At 42.6% G+C, this 14,325-nt stretch overlaps 1 protein-coding gene across 3 annotated transcripts in view; it reads right to left on the bottom strand.

The window, feature by feature from the left end:
- Positions 1–970: 970 nt before the first annotated feature.
- CRYBG1 (crystallin beta-gamma domain containing 1) overlaps positions 971–14,325 on the bottom strand; it is a 103,579-nt gene continuing 90,224 nt past the window's right edge. For all 3 annotated transcript variants that reach the window (XM_076333326.1, XM_076333327.1, XM_076333328.1), the window contains 4 exons: positions 13,468–13,591; positions 12,115–12,273; positions 5,457–5,619; positions 971–2,674 (listed from right to left, as the gene is read on the bottom strand). In XM_076333326.1, the coding sequence (XP_076189441.1) occupies positions 2,586–2,674; positions 5,457–5,619; positions 12,115–12,273; positions 13,468–13,591 (535 nt within the window). In that variant the 3' untranslated portion in view covers positions 971–2,585. The remainder of the gene's footprint in view (positions 2,675–5,456; positions 5,620–12,114; positions 12,274–13,467; positions 13,592–14,325) is intronic.

Raw genomic sequence — 14,325 nt, 5'->3', positions numbered from 1 at the left:
TCTACATGAAAACCATGTTAAGATTGTAGTTGTGACTTTTGCAGAACACCCCTCACTCTTGGGATAAGAGGGACAGCCAGCAGCATTTTCAGTTTGTAGATCGTGGAGCTTTTACTTCCCAGATGTTTTAGGTAAGTCCTGAAATGGTGAGGCACGCTTTTATCTAATTGTCCGTATGAAACTTGTGCCGTCCTTTTTGCCTTGGCCCTTCCTAGTTCTGTTCACCTTTATTAATATATATTATTACTCAGTCTAGTTCTATCTAGTTCATTCTCAGAACCTGTAAACTTTTCCTGTATTAAGTGGTCACGTTGCTGTCTCGAGACTGGTACTTTAATCTTGATATGGCAAATCTCTCATGGCATAACTAATCTGAGTAGAAGCAAGGAACAAAAATCAATCTGTAACTGATAATTATTCTAATTGCCTAACTCCTGGCAGATTCAGCTGACTACAGTGTTTGCGCAGGTAGGCTAGACATGATTTTGTCAGTAATCAGGAGACCCCGTTCCTTCCGTGGCCCCTGTCACTGCTGGTGGCGATGAAATGCTTGAGGGGTATGTGTCTGTTGGTCTGTTTTTAAACTTACCATTTTGCCAGAGACGAGCTACGGAGTGACTTCCCCTGCAATTATGCAGGCAGATCAAAGGAAAGCGGTAAGCTTTTAATTGAGAACTGCACATTTACTGTGGTGCAGCTACAGTGATGGAAAAACCATGTCATGCAGTGCTTCCACCAGGGGACAGAAGCAGCAGCCATGTGAACTGTTGCCCCGTGTACAAATGCACTGAACACGTGCTTGTACAGAAGCATCTGTTGCTCACAGCCTGCAGCTATTCCACACCATGTATTCACTCCTCACTAGCTAGCTGTTGCAGAGGAATTATGGACAGAGGAAGGACACAAGACAGAAGCAAAACTAACCGTAAAATGTCAGCTTTCTACTTTTAAAAATAATTTCAATAAAAAGTTACCTAACTTAAATTTATTTGTAAAATGCTATATTATATATAGCAAGAGCACATCAATATGACAAAGTACCACTGTTTGGAACCAGTAACAACACATTTTCTATGAAGAACTAAAAGCAGCACATTTCAGAGCAACAAAACTTCAGTACGTCTGTACAAAAGGAGGAAAATTAGTAAGGCACTTCCTCTAGGGTGGTAACAATAAAAGCACCAGTATCCTTTGAGGCAATACAATAGTAATGAAAACGTTAAACAGACTTACTATGCAAGACAAAGGCCTGGATGCTCCTAGGAGCAGCTTGTAATAACACTGGTCTAAGCCAGAACAAAACACAGCAGCATAGCACAAGACTTTTTGTTTGTATTTTACCTTTTTGCCAACATTATTAAGGAAAACTAACAAAACCAGGTTAAGAGCAGGGCAACAGAAGAACCTCCTGCAGTCATTAGTATGTCTTACTTGTCACAAGCTCTTTACTAAACCAGCAACGCTCACTTTGAACAGCCACAGCCCTTGTGACTGGGCACACATCCAGGCTTGGCTATGCCCTTCGCTAGGGCAGCCTGACAGTTCTGCCCAGCGGCAGCCGGGAGCCAGCAGCCCACCACGGACGTTGCTCTCCAACATCAGAAATACTTGGGAGTCTGGCGTTCTCCATAGTAAGCCCAACAGGCAGCGGCTGAAAAACTTAGTAACCACACTGCTTAGTTGCAGTCATCTTTAGTGATACTTTCCCTAAGAATTCTAGTTTTCTCTATGATTTTGGAGTTCAGGAAGACTATACTTACTGGAACTGTTTTAAAAGGTAAAAATTTGACTTGGCAAAGAAGTAAAATACCCATAACTCAAAAAGTTAGGCAGCCTAGAAAACGGGCAAGTTCTTCACATTCTGATGCATCCTTTTGCCAGCCCTCTCTTTTTCTAACAAACATCTACTAATTTACATCGTCTCTACATAAGAAAAAATTCTAGATTTTCTCAATTTAGGACTTACTGTATTAGCATACTAACTATATTTGAAGCCACGTGTTAAAATTCTTTGGGTGTGCTGTGTGCTAGCAGTCTTTAAACTTCCAGTAAACGTAAGTTTGTTCCAGTGAAACAAATATATTAATTTCCAGTAGTGAATATTTCTCTATACTCAGCCCATAGGTCCAAGCTGCTATACCCATGTACACACTGCACTCCTGTCCTTTATAAAATAAGCTTTAATTATTTTTTAGCCCTTCTCTCGGTTAAAAAATAAACCTTTTAAAAATAATTTTAAATTATGCTTATTGACTATTCTGGATTAATTACTCACTGACACAACTGTAACTCCATGGGGTCTCTCCCACCTTTAGTCTTTCACTCTAGCCCGAGGCACACTACCACTCTCTATCTCACATTGAGTTGTGATAATCATCACAAAAAAAAAAAGGTTGAGAGATACTCAAGCTTTCATAGGGATAATAATCTTAGAGAGGTGAAATCATTCTGTTGCTTGTTCTTTTTAAAATTGCAAAGAAAAGACAAAACTCTTATTGTTGATCCTGTATCCTTCAGAGATGGCAGTGCCAATTCTAATGTCTGCAACAGTGGCTAATTCAAACGTCATCTTTGCTTGTTTGGGTTTATACAACTAGCGGTTCCCAACACTGCGTTAACTTTTCTTCATTGACTGTGTTGACAACAACATGGTCGCGATCATATTGTGCGCCCCCTGTAACGAAAAATTTAAGAGAGTGTAGATTATCTTTGAAATAAGAGACATGTACTCTAGGTTTCAGGGCAACTGTAATTAGAGCGCTGGTTTAGACAGTTTCTCTTCTCCCCAGGGCACTGAAAAGATAAACTCATTTTCATCACTGCCTGCTTTTGGAATTAATTTTGAAACAAGGGAGCCTGCCTGCTCCTCTCCGCCCCCTTCAGTAGTTCAGTACCTCAGCTTTTTCAGCCTGGATGGGAAAGGAAGGAAACACTGCAATACAGTCAGGTGTAGCTCCTTTAAGACTGTCACTTCCCAAAAGTCAAACTTGGCTGTTGAGTTTCCCCTCAACAGTTGTCAGTTGTCACTTTGCCCTAAAGATGATGTTTACATGATGAAATCAGTCCTGCTGCTAACAGACAATACGGGTATAACCACGCCAGGGACAAGGTCTGGTACTCATTTACTCTTTGCCATTATAATCCTGGATTTTGACCAGCTGCATCACAAGTCGCCATACACAGAATATCCCCCAACGTTCAGCTGTCTCCACTGGCAGCTGAACACACCTGAATGCAAAATATAACCCTTTCTTAGAGGGGCTTAATTTACTCAGGTGATGCAATGCCAAACATGTTCCCACAGAAGAGCACCGTTAGTATTCTGACTTAAGAAACTCGGAAGCAAAGAAAACATTCGACTAGAGCGGAAAGTCAGAACTGACATTTTTTTCTCAGATCTAGTACATACTGCAGAAGTGTAGAACACGTGCATCTCGTGTAGTACAACACACCTGCAACAGCAGGTAGTATTCCCACTGGAAGCAGCCATCAGAGCACCAGGACACTCCTACGGACACCGTCTTTCATTCTGCACCCCTATAGCCTCACTCTCCTTGAATGAGCAAAAGACAAGCCTGGCAGCTGAAAGCTTATGATGAGTGTAACAAATATGGATTCTAGCAGATCTCAGAAATTCTAGGCACCTGGAGTCCTGCATGGGCAGGCACATTTAAGAGCAATTCTTTTGTACTAAAGAAATGCCATCTCAAGCACCTTAGCTGTTCTCTGCTTCAGGAATTTGGGGGAAGCTTTCTGGTGCCACTGTCCCAAATGAGAAAGGTCTCTGAGAAGGTTAACACCAACATGATTTCTCTCCTTGCCATCACCAGGCAATTACTAAAAAGCAGTAGAGACACACAGCAGAAATACTCGCAAAGTTCTTTAGAAAGAGGGGAAAAAGAAGGGAACACCAGATAAAATACTCCCACAGGAAAAAAACCTAACCAGCAGCTACAAAAAAATAGCATTAGCTACATAGCTCAGTTATCACTGCGAGCGCAAAAAATATTTTGTAAGTGGTGTCTGATAGAATGTAAATATGTTATACTGGGAAAAGATGGGATTTTCTTCAGTGGAACAAGAGACTATTTCCTTTGATAGAGCAGCGCTCTGGACAATCTTTGCGCTATGCCAATATATCCACAAGGTGGCATTGGTAACTGCACAGTTGAACAACTGCATTCATTTGCTGAAGAATTCATTAATGCTCAATTTGTGGTCAAGAATGGATCAGCAGATTTGGCAGAAACAGGTGATGTTCCTACTAGGCTTTCTCAAATAAAAGCTAAACGTACCTGCTCTTTCATATTTACCGTACAGATTTACTTTGTTGTAAACTAAGAGTGCATCTATACTTTCATCACCAGACCTATCCACTATGAAGTTCCTCAATTATAAATGCAGAATACGTAATTGCTTTTAACATGATTAACTGAAGACAAGGCAGCATAATAGTATTTCTGCTTGTTTGGTGCAACTCGGAACTGACTTTAGAAAAAGGTATGCAGAGTCATTGTGACTAAAGACTCTCCCTTGAACTGGAGTCTTTTTGATTAATTATAAACTTATCATCACTAGCTTTTTACGGCAGTAAAGAAAATTTGTGACTATTTGTGCCAGTGTTGTATTATGGTCAGACATTAGATAACTCTTTTCTCACAGTTCTGATAGTCCTGTCCTTTTTAGTTCTGAAGTGCTGACTGTTGAGTCTGCTTTTTTTTTGTTTTGTTTTTTGTAATTGCTATAATTAACGTCACAGCATCAATGAAAAATTTATTTTAAAACAGCTAAAAAAATTAACACCTATAGAAAATGATTACTCCCCCCCTCGAAAATGCAGAGTTATGTAAGAATATCTGATTATGCTAATTCTGCTAATCACTCCATTTGTTGCTTTTTCAGACCTTCTATGAAACTATGGAAACAAAGTTCAGAAACAGTATCTACGTGAATCAAATTGATGTGATAAAAGCGACTGTAAAACAGGCATCAAGTGCGCAGAGACCTTAGGCTGCCATGGCAGAATCTCATGTTTGCAATAAAGGTACAGCCATTAATAAACAAATGAAGAAATTTTTTGCATCTAATCACATCAGTATATAAGCCTGCCTTTGTTTTCCTAATGCCCTTTGGCTATTGCATCTACAACTACTATATAAGAAAATTTGCTCTGTACAAATTAAAGTTAATGAGAAGCTAGATTTTTCTTGCTTCAGCATTTTAAATGGGGAATACAAGATAAGCAAGTACTGTGAGTTACTAAACTGCAGGAAAAATGAAATTAAGTCCTAGGGCCTGTATAATTCAGGAGGTCAGACTAGCTCATCGGGTCTTTTTTGATTCTAGATTAAAGTAACTACAACACCATCCTTAATTTATAGGCACGTTTAGTGCCTATCCCACTGTAAATACCATGTAATTAAGACACAATGTAATGAGATAACACATTTGCTTACCTTTGATATCTAAAACCAGCTTGGGTTTCATCTTGCTATAAATCCTGCCATCAGGACTAATATGCCAGTATTGTTTGTCTTCATTCCGCTCAAATGACAGACCGAGTTTAGAGCCAGGAGTTATAAGATTTCCAACAATTGTCAAGCAGCAATCCTCTGCCATCTGCATCATCAGAAAAGCAACAGCAATTATTCAAAATGGCCTTACTTCTAGTATCCACTGTTTTTTAATCAGATAGATGTCAGCAGGTGAGAACAGAATCTAGGAACTACCTTCCCTAAAGGAATGTATTTTTGCCCCAAATTCAAGACTACTTATTTTTCTTTTGTTCCTGTTTTTGCTGACACTCTCCACTAAATAAGGAACGTTAAAATAACCATGCTGTATTAGATCAAAAGGTACAATTAGCACCTGCCTCTAGCAGTGGCCAATAACAGATACCATGGAAGATTACATTGACTCTGCTCTTGAACGTAGTATGTTCCTGGTAATCTCTCCCCATCTACAGCAATTTCCAGCCCAGAGACTTTTCCATGCAGAGCTGGTACCTTTAATACTGTCCTGGTTTCGGCTGGGATAGAGTTAATTTTCTTCCTAGTAGAATCATAGAATCATTGAGGTTGGAAAAGACCTCTAAGATCATCGAGTCCAACCATCGACCCAACACCACCATGCCCACTAAACCACGTCCCTAAGTGCCGCATCTACTCGTCTTTTAAATACCTCCAGGGATGGGGACTCCACCACTTCCCTGGGCAGCCTCTTCCAATGTTTCACCACTCTTTCAGTAAAGAAATTTTTCCTTACATCCAATCTAAACCTCCCCTGGCGCAACTTGAGGCCATTTCCTCTCGTCCTGTCGCTTGTTACTTGGGAGAAGAGACCGACACCCACCTCGCTACAACCTCCTTTCAGGTAGTTGTAGAGAGCGATGAGGTCTCCCCTCAGCCTCCTCTTCTCCAGGCTAAACAACCCCAGTTCCCTCAGCCGCTCCTCATCAGACTTGTTCTCCAGACCCCTCACCAGCCTTGTTGCCCTTCTCTGGACACGCTCCAGCACCTCAACATCCTTCTTGTAGTGAGGGGCCCAAAATTGAACACAGTATTTGAGGTGCGGCCTCACCAGTGCCGAGTACAGGGGCACGATCACTTCCCTACTCCTGCTGGCCACACTATTTCTGACACAGGCCAGGATGCCATTGGCCTTCCTGGCCACCTGGGCACACTGCCGGCTCATATTCAGCCGGCTGTCAACCAGCACCCCCAGGTCCTTTTCCAACAGGCAGCTTTCCAGCCACTCTTCCCCAAGCCTGTAGCGCTGCATGGGGTGGTTGTGGCCGAAGTGCAGGACCCGGCACTTGGCCTTGTTGAACCTCATACAGTTGGCCTCAGCCCATCGATCCAGCCTGTCCAGGTCCCTCTGCAGAGCCTTCCTACCCTCGAGCAGATCAACACTCCCGCCCAACTTGGTGTCGTCTGCAAACTTACTGAGGGTGCACTCGATCCCCTCATCCAGATCATCGATAAAAATATTGAACAAGACTGGCCCCAAAACTGAGCCCTGGGGAACACCGCTCGTGACCGGCTGCCAACTGGATGTAACTCCATTCACCACAACTCTCTGGGCCCGGCCGTCCAGCCAGTTTTTTACCCAGCGCAGAGTCCACCTGTCTAAGCCGTGAGCCGCCAGCTTCTCGAGGAGAATGCTGTGGGAGACGGTGTCAAAGGCCTTACTGAAGTCCAGGTAGACCACATCCACAGCCTTTCCCTCGTCCACTAGGCGGGTCACCTGGTCATAGAAGGAGATCAGGTTGGTCAAGCAGGACCTGCCTCTCACGAATCCATGCTGGCTGGGCCTGATCCCCTGGTTGTCCCGCACATGCCTTGTGAGCGCCCTCAAGATGAACCGCTCCATAATCTTCCCCGGCACCGAGGTCAGGCTGACAGGCCTGTAGTTCCCCGGATCCTCCTTCTGGCCCTTCTTGTAGGTGGGCGTCACGTTGGCAAGCCTCCAGTCATCCAGGACCTCCCCCGTTAACCAGGACTGCTGATAAATGATGGAGAGTGGCTTGGCGAGCTCCTCCACCAGCTCCCTCAGCACTCTCGGGTGGATCCCATCCGGCCCCATAGACTTGTGAGCATCCAGGTGGCGTAGCAGGTCATTGACTGCTTCCTCTTGGATTATGGGGGGTTCATCCTGCTCGCCATCCCTGTCTTCCAGCTCGGGGGGCTGACTACCCTGAGGATAACTGGTCTGCCTGTTAAAGACTGAGGCAAAGAAGGCATTGAGTACCTCAGCCTTTTCCTCATCCTCAGTGACAATGTTCCCCCCCGCATCCAATAAAGGATGGAGATTCTCCTTGGCTCTCTTCTTGTCATTAGTATAGTTGTAAAACCATTTTTTGTTGTCTTTAACAACAGTGGCCAGATTGCGTTCTAGCTGGGCTTTTGCCTTTCTCATTTCCTCTCTGCACGACCTAACGAGATGCCTGTACTCTTCTTGAGTCGCCTGCCCCTTCTTCCACAAGCGGTAAACTCTCCTTTTTTTCCTGAGTCCCAGCAAGAGCTCCCCGTTCAGCCAGGCCGGTCGTCTTCCCTGCCCGTTCTTCTTACAGCGTACAGGGACAGCCTGCTCCTGCGCCTTTAAGACTTCCTTCTTGAAGATCGTCCAGCCTTCCTGGACCCCTTTGCCCTTCAGGACTGTCTCCCAAGGGACTCTTCTCAGCCAGTGTCCTGAACAGGCCAAAGTCCGCCCTCTGGAAGTCCACGGTTGTGGTTTTGCTGCCCCCCCTCCTTACTTCACCAAGAATCAAGAATTCTACCATTTCATGGTCGCTAAGCCCAAGACAGCCTCCGACCACCACATCGCCCACCAGTCCTTCTCTGTTAGTAAACAGCAGGTCGAGCGAGGCACCTCCCCTGGTAGGCTCACTTACCAGCTGTGTCAGGAAGTTGTCTTCCACACACTCCAGGAACCTCCTAGACTGCTTCCTCTCTGCCATGTTGTATTTCCAGCAGACGTCCGGGAAGTTGAAGTCCCCCATGAGAACAAGGGCTAGCGATTGAGAGACTTCTGCCAGCCACTTGTAGAACGCTTCATCCGCCCCTTCATCCTGGTTGGGTGGTCTATAACCGACTCCCAGCAGGATATCTGCCTCGTTGGCCTTCCCCCTCATCCTTACCCATAGACACTCAACCGTATCATCATCACAATCGTTGAGCTCTAGACAATCAAAACACTCCCTAACATACAGAGCCACCCCACCACCTCTCCTTCCTTGCCTGTCCCTTCTGAAGAATCTATAGCCATCCATTGCAGCACTCCAATCATGAGAGTCACTCCACCATGTTTCTGTGATGGCAACTAAGTCATATCTCTCCTGCTGCACAATGGCTTCCAGCTCCTCCTGTTTGCCGTCCATGCTGCGTGCATTGGTGTAGATGCACTTGAGCTGGGCTATCGATTTCACCCCCGGCATCGGCACGCCACCCCTAGGCTCATCTCTAGTGAGCCTGGTTTTATCCCCTTCCCCCTTCGAACCTAGTTTAAAGCCCTCTCAATGAGCCCTGCCAATTCATGAGCCATGATCCTTTTTCCCTTGTGAGACAGCTGGACTCCATCTGTCACCAGCAGGCCCGGTGCCATGTAAACCTCCCCATGATCAAAAAAGCCAAAATTTCGCCGATGGCACCAGCCCTTGAGCCACGTGTTGATCAGGTGTGTTTTCCTGTTTCTTTCAGTATCCTTCCCTGCCACTGTAGCTGGTACAGTGCTGTGTTTTGGATTTAGCATGAGAATAATGTTGATAACACACCGATGGTTTAGTTGTTGCTAGGTGATGCTTACACTAGTCAAGGACTTTTCAGCTTCCCATGCTCTACCGACTGAGAAGGCTGGAGGTGCCCAAGAAGCTGGGAGGGGGCACAGCCAGGACAGCTGACCCAAACTGGCCCAAGGGACATTCCATACCATGTGACGTCATGTTCAGTACATAAACTGGGGGAAAGCTGGCCGGGGGGGGCCGCTGCTCGGGGACTGGCTGGGCATCGGTCGGCAGGTGGTGAGCAATTGCATTGTGCATCACTTGCTTTGTATATTCTATTATTGTTATTATTACTATTTTATTCTATTTCAGTTATTAAACTGTTCTTATCTCATCTCAACCCACGAGTTTTCTTACTTTTGCTCTTCCAATTCTCTCCCCCATCCCACTGGGGGTGGGGGGAGAGTGAGCGAGCAGCTGTGTGGTGCTCAGTTGCCGGCTGAGGTTAAACCACAACAAATAGTCGGACAGTTTCTGCTCCATATGCAAACTTGTTAGTCACTACCCACCGAGATCAATGTAACCCTTTTACATGAACACCCTTCTGCATCGTGACCCTTCTGTGGCAAGCAGTTCCAAATCTTAACTGCTACTATTAAAAAAAAAATGAAATTATTTTTTAATTTGATAGGCAACTACTAGTTTTATTTGATGCTCTCCTCACGCCCCTTCCCCTCCCTTATCTTCAGGGATGTCTTGTCCATGCTATGTTTGCAGAGACTTCAATCAGATCATCCCTCAAACTGCCCCCTTTGCAGACTAAAAAGTCCTAGCTATTTCGTCTCTTCCTTGCATAGAAGCCCTCCATCTCCTCTGTGCATCCTTTTTTTGTTCTTTAATCATTTCTAGTTCTGCAATAACCTTTTGAGATAAAGGACATAACTACACAGTATTGAGTGTATGAATTTCACAGTGTATCACAATAACATTTTCTTCTTTGTTCTATATTCTTTTCCTAGTCATTTGTATTACCTGACTTCAAAACTCTGCAAATGTCTTTATGGTTAAAAAAAGAACTGGCAAAAATCAAGCTTACTTGAAAAGAACATTAAGGCTGTATTAGTAGCACATTACAGCTAACTATTCTGTGTGAACAGTGATTTTCGATAGATCACCATAAGCCACCTTGTAACTTCTGAACGGACTTCAATGGCAGATTAAACAAACACCCATCTGCCACTGTTGATATGGCCCTAAATTATTAAATATACAATTTTGAAAAAGTAGTACTTCTTACTATCATAACCTAGAATTGAAGTAAGTCGATTTAGTTCTGCAGTTCTGAAATTCTCATCTGTATCTAAAAATGTTCTCTAGTGGGACTTGGAAGACTCAAAGCTTACACATTAGGTCCACTAGGGCACTACCTCACCCATCTCCAAGAAACTCCTGAAGAGTGACTAGCAGATATGAATTCAGGTCTCCTCATGTCTGTTTCTGACAAAATGAGCGGAATGACTTTCATATCCTGCTTACTGGTTATCCCACCTACCTAAAACAGCCCTTCCTTGAAAACCTCAGGCATACCTCAGGGTACTGTGACTTAGTGAGATGACCTAAGCCTACAGGAAGAAAGGCACAAACAAGTTTTTGTGCAAAATACATTTACTGCCATTCAACAGAAAGATAGCAGAGCTCTCTAAGAGTTCAGTCATTTAAGATCAATGTTGCCAGCTTGCACTCCACGCTAAGCTACCTGATTGCTATGTGTGCTTCTGTGCACAGAAAAACTGCTTTATGAGATACAGAGATGGGGACAAAAACCAAGAGCATTTATCCAAAGCCATACTGTCTCGATTTGAATACTTTCAGTGAAGTTTGAGAGGCACTGTCAAGACAGAAGTCTTTTGTATGCAACATTAAAGCTTTTAGCTTACTTTGCATCATTTTGCTGTCTGCATAAATCCCTTTTCCTACTGCATGTGTCCTGTAAACATGTCCAAACAATGCCTTAGCTTATTAACAGTAAGATTCTTCCCTCCAGCATAGATGACATAGTTATAAATGGCTCCTTTGAAGTTATACAATCCTATAGAAAAAGTTCACACGATTCTTTGCAGTCAAGCTGTTTAACAGTATTAAAGAAACTTAATTTTCTTTGGCTGGCATCCCTACCTAAGACTGTTCATGCTTAAACATTATGAACTGCACATACCTCTGTTCACCTCAATGACAATTTGCACATGATTAGTTTTATGGACTGTGAGAAAAGTAGGACTTCATTTGGAAACTTGTACAGAGGAATGGAAAAGGGATGAATTCGACAAATAGAGGGATAACCAGAAAAAAACCCCAACCAAACAAACCCAAAACCCCCAAAGAGTAGGATTTTATCTTTAAGCTTGCCTGAATGCAGAAGAGGATATAACCTACATTACACTCATCGACCTACCATGAGGTATGCATAGTTCAAAATATTATCAGGAAGGGTCTGCATTTTAAAAGGTCTCCCCTGCTTTGACACTTTTGTGATATTTTCACTGTGGAGAAAGAGGGCATGAAAGTGGAAGGAGCTCATGAAGAGCAAGACAATCTTCTGGTGTTGATTGTACTTATGAGGCTACTATTCTTTAGGGGAAAAGTAAATCATAACTAAAATCTCTCAAAATTTCAATTACATCAAGAAAGGTATCATACAACTAGTTTGTATCACCTGAAAAAGCCAGAGTTCAACTAAAAAAAAAACCAAAACCAATCCCCTACAAGAAATTTATATTAGAGCTGAAATGGAATAAGCCTATAAAATAAATTAAGATGATACAGTAGGAATTGAATTCAGAAAGCCCTACTATTGGAGAGAAAAAGAGAAAATTCACATTGAACTTGAACCTCACCCGGCACCTTATGAATCCATCCTGATAAACCCAGATTTGATCATCTGAGTCTGTATCTTCTGCAACCTGTATTCTGAGAAGATTCAGATTGTCTAAGTTTCCATCAGCTGACATGAATTTTCCTGTTTCCTTGTTTCGAAGCCTGAAGTACACACGTTTCTGCAGAAAACAACAGAACACTCTAACCACAGTCTCACGCAGAACACATCCTGCTCTGGTTAACTTCAGAGAAATTACTGTTCAGTGCTGAACCCCGTACCTCCCTCTTTCTTTCAGAAAGCTTAACTTTTCTATTTTAGAATTTAATTCCAAAGCCCATAAGTGTCTAGGACAAGCCAAGCTTTGAGAACCCGCCATTCTGCATGGAGAGTTTTAGGCCCTCCTATGCACTGAGATCAGCACACAGTAGACAGCTAAGAATTTTTAATTCAGAGCAACACGAACTTCTCTCTGCTAACTTCTTGTACAAATGCTCTTAGCTTTCATTAAGGGTGCCCTTGTGCAGTGCTGCTTATTTCACTGGCAGCAAGTATTACACTGCATATTCATGCTGCGGCTTGTTACATATTAACATTTCTGTTTAGACAAGCTCTCAGCCAGGGCAGTCAAAATGCATTATTCGTAACTCTGCTTAGGGCTATACAAAGACAACGCTATGACAGCAAGCAAATGCATTTGGTTACAGGTACAAGTAATCTGTGAATTAGAAAAAGTTGTTTCCTCAATAAAATATAGCTCAGCAAGAACCTCAAATCTAGAAGCTCACAGGACTGCTGCAGCATTGGACCAAATCACATGGTCCTTACTTAGATAACAAAATGAAAAGGACACCACGAGAATAAGTTTTGCATTGGATTTGCAAATTATTCTGCCAAGTAATAAGCAGGGAAGGACCTTCCCCCCTAAATCAACACAAAATCACTACTAATCTAAGTATCCAATTTTGTTGACCAATTTTCTTGTCATTCCAAAAATCATGCAGATAATACAGACAGTACACCAGTGACCAGTTTGGGCGCTAATTATAAAACAACTTAAAATAATTTATATATAGTAGTTACAGCCATTATTTGTTAAAATAATTTCACCAGTCCTTATATGATGTCTTCTATGCTTTGGTTTAAAGTATGCTTAATGAACAGTTTAAGCAGTAGAACTGCAAAGCCATGTAGCATAATCAAATAGCTTTTATTACAAGCAAAACTGTAGAGCGATTTCTTTACACAATTGCCATTGCTGAAGCTTGTGACATGCATCAAGACTGTAACATTGCTTTCAACTGTATAATATCCCCCCAGCCCCATTACAAAACATAAATTAGTATTTGACAATCTCATGTCAGAGCCTACTCACCTGCAGTAAAGGTCTCAGAGAACCTATCTGACAATAGCCACTCACTTTATACCAATCTGGAATTTCATTCGGTGATAACAACATCTGACGCCCCCTGTAATTACTATGTTCATAAATAATCCATCTATGAGAAAAAAAGAAAAAAAAAAAGACAGAATGCTTTTACTGCCAAATCCTGCTTTGGAATCAATAAATGGGTATAATAGAAATCTGTCCCACAAAGTAGTAGTGTTCAGCTTTAGAAAGCCAATGACCTTCCTTTTAACAGGTCTTCAAAAATAATAAAATCATGTCCTGATTTAGATCAACCACATTAAGATGAGTACACTGAAGTTCACATTTTAAAGTCCTGTTATTTAAAAATTACAAGCTGAATGAAACAAAGCATTTTCTTGCCTCAAAGGGAGAGCCCAACTTTTAAATAGCATGTTTTCAGGAGGCACTGACTCCTCAAGGAGCATATATGTACATGCTACATATGCTGTATATGCTAGATTGCTGCATGTGCAGAACCAGTAGTTCTGTGTATCTTAATTTGGACAGGCCTGACCCACATGGGAAAGAACTACTAGGGATGCAGATTGCAACAAGCAAATACTGGAACTGCAACAGGGTAAAGTTCTCTAAGCTATTTCGATAGAGGTTTTATTTCAAAACACCCTTCTTTCCAAATACCGGGGCAGGGGAAGAAACAAAAAGACAGAGAGAGAGAGCGTGCATATAGAAAAAATTTGTTTAGCATTCCCTAGCACACATCCAACCACGCTTACAATCACATTGAGAGCAACCTGTCAGAACCTGACTTCTGCTTCTCTATTATTGGCACAGGCAGTGAATTACAAATAGACTTTGAAATAA

The sequence above is a fragment of the Aptenodytes patagonicus genome, chromosome 3 (genome assembly GCF_965638725.1).
Source record: "Aptenodytes patagonicus chromosome 3, bAptPat1.pri.cur, whole genome shotgun sequence".
NCBI lineage: Eukaryota > Metazoa > Chordata > Aves > Sphenisciformes > Spheniscidae > Aptenodytes > Aptenodytes patagonicus.
Note: the sequence above shows the minus strand (reverse complement) of the source record. Positions and strands in the feature narration are given on the sequence as shown.